Raw genomic sequence first — 4,684 nt, 5'->3', positions numbered from 1 at the left:
TCACTCCCGTGGGTCTATCCTGAGCACTCTTCGCATGAGGTCCACAGGATCCCCATGATAGGTGGACAGGCATCTTAGCTAACGCAAGTTCCTCTTTCTCGAGGGCCCCTTCTGGGCCAGGCTGTGGGTTCATGTCCTAGACGGCTCTTAAGTCCCGCCAAGTAACTGCCATATCGCCCTGATTTCACACCCGAGGTAACTAAGGGCCAGAGGAACAGGAAGTGGCCCAAGGTCCCGGCCTGAATACAATAGCAGCTGTGGTCTGACCGGAGGGTCTGTGGATCCAGAAGCTGCCCTCCCAAGATCCAGGATATTAGCAACCCTACTTACTACATGCTGGGCACCATTCTAAGACCAGCCCACTTGGGCCGCAGAATGAGGCTCTACGGTAGATTGTATTCTTCAAATTCCCACTTTCAGTGGAGGGAAGTGAAGCCCGGAGAGGCTCTTTAACTTGTCCAAGATCACATGGCAAGCAACAGAGCTGGGATGCAAACCTGGGCAGGCCAGTTCCAGAGTCGGTGCTCCCCACCTCCCTCCCTCGCTGTCTCTCACTGGGGTCCACTCTTTTCTGCCTCCCCAGAAGGGCCCTGCCTGCATTCCTGGGGTCACCCGTGCTCACTGCTCTCCCATGAGTCATCTGGAATCCCCCTCCCTGTCTGACTGGGTGCCCAGAGATCCTTAGCACCCTGTTTTGGACACAGAGCCTTAGGTAATGGTGTGGGAGGAGAATGCTTCTGGGTCCAGCCAAATTCCTTCCCTCCCTCCAAGGCAGGGAGGGGAAACTAGCCCAAGACCCAGGCAATTTAATGAGGTTTGGTCATAAACACACTCTTTTGAAAAAACGTGTGCATAATAATAGTTATTCAAACCATCCAGAAGATAAAAAATAATGAGCGGTTTCGTTGTCAAGGTGGCTCCTGGCCATGTGGTGGGGGAGGGCCCTGCTTCTTTCGGCTCAGACTGGGAGACAGCTCACCTTCTCTGGCTTTCCGTTTTCTCATCCCTCAAAGGAGGGGACTGGATTCCAGCTAGAAAATGGTGCTTTCCAATGTCCACAATAGCCAAACTGTGGAAAGAGCCAAGATGTCCATCGACAGATGAATGGATAAAGAAGATGTGGTATATATACACAACGGAATATTATGCAGCCATCAAAAGGAACGAGATCTTGCCATTTGCAACGACATGGATGGAACCGGAGGGTGTTATGCTCAGTGAAATAAGTCAATCAGAGAAAGACATGTATCCTATGACCTCACTGATATGAGGAATTCTTAATCTCAGGAAACAAACTGAGGGTTGCTGGAGTGGTGGGGGGTGGGAGGGAGGGGGTGGCTGGGTGATAGACATTGGGGAGGGTATGTGCTACGGTGAGCGCTGTGAATTGTGCAAGACTGATGAATCACAGATCTGTACCTCTGAAACAAATAATGCAACATATGTTAAGAAAAAAGAAAAAGAAGATAGCAGGAGGGGAAGAATGAAGGGGAGTAAGTCGGAGGGGGAGACGAACCATGAGAGATGATGGACTCTGAAAAACAAGCTGAGGGTTCTAGAGGGGAGGGGGGTGCGGGGATGGGTTAGCCTGGTGATGGGTATTAAAGAGGGCACGTTCTGCGTGGGGCACTGGGTGTTATGCACAAACAATGAATCCTGGAACACTACATCAAAAACTAATGATGTAATGTATGCTGATTAACATAACAATAAAAATTTAAAAAATAGAAAATGGTGCCTTCCAGAGCAACCTAATAGACATAGAAATGACTATATTTCACACATACACACTAGACACGACACGCCAAGATCAGGTTTCCACCCACAAGGCTCATCCTCCTTGGGTGCCAGCTTCCTGCTTCCTAAGCCCCAGAATCAGGCCAGTGTTTGATGATGGGTTGCACACCTGGTCACACATGCAAAGCCAAGAAGTATTCCATGGATCAGGTCCAGACCTGTGTGATTCAGTGTGTACATTTAAATAGGTTTGCTTTCTCTGCCACTACCCAATCTTTCCAGATTGTCGGAGTCCGTGGTTCATCACAAACTGAAGAACACCAGAGGTGGGAGGGGAGTGGGAGAGCAGAGAATCCTGAACTCTCAAGACAAAGGTGTTTGTGAACCACTTGCCTCAAGATCTACGTAGCACCTGCTTGAGTATCTTGCTTGAAATCAACACCTATTTTAAACTGAAATGAATCTTTTTTAAAAGGAAACTCCATAGCATTCATTATTTTTTTTTTTTTTTTCTGGGAGAAAATCACTTTATTCTAATTCACAAATGAGAACATCACAAAAGGTGATTTAAGGAGGCACACAAATATCTGCCCAATCCCAAATTCAAACCATCTCAATGAACTTCTATACAGTAAGAACAACCTTTTTTATTCCAATTCTGAAGAAAGCTGTATTTAATGATGAAGGAGAAGCTTAACTGGTGGTTTTACACTTTATATATTCACCATTCACCATCAATTATATTTTTATGCTAAATTAACTTGGTTATGAGAGATGATTTTCCTTATCTTCAATTTGAACTTCTTGATTAGGCTAATCCATTTGCAAATCTGCACTGTTTCAGCACCTCGCTGAAACCTTCACAAAGCTTCAGGTCACCCTGGTTCTGGGCACACTCCAGAAACTGTTTCATCTCATAGTGGCATGGGCCAAACTGCTGCTGCTCCTGGTATGCTGGCTGGGTTTCCTGAGGCTCCTGGTAAGTGATGTCAGGCCTTGAAGGCTCAGCATTGCCTCCTCCACTGAAGCCCCCAGTGATGGCATGACCTATCGTGTGCCCGACAGCAGAGCCCACAGCCACGCCAGCTGCAGTGGTTGCCATCTGGGCCATGAGCCCTGGCTGCCGGGGCACAGCAGCAGGTGAGCCAACAGCAGCTGGTGGAGCCGCTGCTGGAGGCTGAGCTGCTGGCGCTGGTCTAGGTGCCACTCTCATCTGAGGTGCCCGGCTGGCCGGAGGGGCCACGCGGGAGGTGCGGCTCCGACTTCCACGCGGCATGGTGACTTGCAGAGCAGCTCAGGGTCTAGAAATCCGAGATTCGGCCGAGACCCCAGCGCCTTCATAGCATTCATTATTGAAAGCATGGATTTGATTGCTCATTATACACACATACACGTATTTCTAACTTGTACGGAAATAAATTTGTAGCAATTGGAATTTAAAAAAAAAAAATGTTCATCTGTGTACCAGCCACAACCACCTCCAGGTGCATCGCCACGGTGCCTGCCCACAAGGCACATCAATAGTGTATATCCCCAGAGCACATCCATGAAGTATGCCAATGGTGCATGTCCGCAGTGCACATCCGTGGTACCCATCTATGGCGTGCATCCACAGAGCACATCCATGAGGCATGCCGATGGCGTGTGTCTATGTTGCACACCTGCAGGGCCTGTCGGTGTTGCGCATCCACAGAGCACGTTCAAGGACATGTCCGAGGGGCACATCCGTGGAGCACAGACCCATCCCCTTCATACTGCAGTGAGGATGCCCGGGGTCAGGCTTCCAGCCTAAGCCTAATGTCATTGAGGCATATTCTAAGAAGGGGCCCAGGTCTCAGGGTGGAGGAGCAGTGACGTGTGGCAAAAAGAGTGTGGGTTTCCAAACCACAGAGTCTCAATAATCACCTTGGAACATACCGGTTGAGCAACCTTGACCCTCAGAACCTCTCCAAGCCACTGTTTTTCCCTGTTCATGACGAAGTTAACTGACACAGAACACCGCTCACCGGGCTGGCACCTTCCTAGCACTTGGGTCTATAGTCATTCTCTTCCTCTTTCTCCACTTCGCCCAGGGGAACAGAATGCATTCTCACCTTGGGGTCTTTGCATATGCTGTTGCTACTGCCTGATCTGCTGAACGAAGAGAGGAAGCTGAGACTTGCAGATGCCTCGCCTCCGTGTTGTTTGGGTCAAGGGGCCTAATCTAAGGCCATGATAAGGTGGCTGACAGGCCTGGCCTTGAGAGGGTTCTGCGCACAGCAGGGCCTCAGCCCATACCGCACACTTGCCAGCCCACACGGTCCACACCCCAAACAGCACGGACCTGGAGTAGACGTGGGGCCCCGGCACTATTGGGCTCCATGCCCGGCACCACCGTTGCCCACAGCGGAGATTGTATTTTCAGTTGGCCCCTCTTCTTGAGACTCAAAGCCTGAAGAACCCCGTGAACTATTGCTGCCATCCACCTGCCTTTCCCAGGGACAGCGAGATAAGGCATAAAAAAAGAAGGGGCCCTAGGAAGAGAGGGGATTTAAGAAAATGAAGGCGCACACAGGGTGGGGTCAGAGCAAAGAAAGGGCTAGGGGGTGATGGTGAAGGGAGTACAGGAATGGCTTGGGTGGAGCCCCTGAAGTCAGCAACAATTCATTTTCGTTTCTGAAAATAGGCAAAAGTTCTGTAAATGCTGTATCGTTATTCCTTACAGGATTATATCTTATCGTCACACTGTTAAGTCTCATGTGGAGCGCTAGGGAGCAATAAGACATCATGTCACTGTCCAGGCACTCACAGGTACTGAGTTAAGGTGTGCCAATGATTGCACAACAGGGAAACTGAGGCACGAACAGGTACACTCGGCCAGCCTCCGTGGACACGGTGGAGGGGATGTCTTTCTTGCCGAGTCTCCCCAGAGAGGGTCGAGGAGGAGACGCAGAGGTGCAGCATTGAC

The 4,684-nt window shown here is 49.9% G+C and overlaps 1 protein-coding gene across 1 annotated transcript; it reads right to left on the bottom strand.

The window, feature by feature from the left end:
- Positions 1–2,233: 2,233 nt before the first annotated feature.
- LOC118356914 (coiled-coil-helix-coiled-coil-helix domain-containing protein 2-like) lies at positions 2,234–3,070 on the bottom strand. Its single transcript, XM_035727243.1, has one exon. It carries the CDS (start codon positions 3,011–3,013, stop codon positions 2,546–2,548), a length of 468 nt encoding a protein of 155 aa, XP_035583136.1. The 5' UTR covers positions 3,014–3,070; the 3' UTR covers positions 2,234–2,545.
- Between the last annotated feature and the right edge of the window lie 1,614 nt (positions 3,071–4,684).

This window comes from Zalophus californianus, chromosome 4, assembly GCF_009762305.2.
Source record: "Zalophus californianus isolate mZalCal1 chromosome 4, mZalCal1.pri.v2, whole genome shotgun sequence".
NCBI lineage: Eukaryota > Metazoa > Chordata > Mammalia > Carnivora > Otariidae > Zalophus > Zalophus californianus.
Note: the sequence above shows the minus strand (reverse complement) of the source record. Positions and strands in the feature narration are given on the sequence as shown.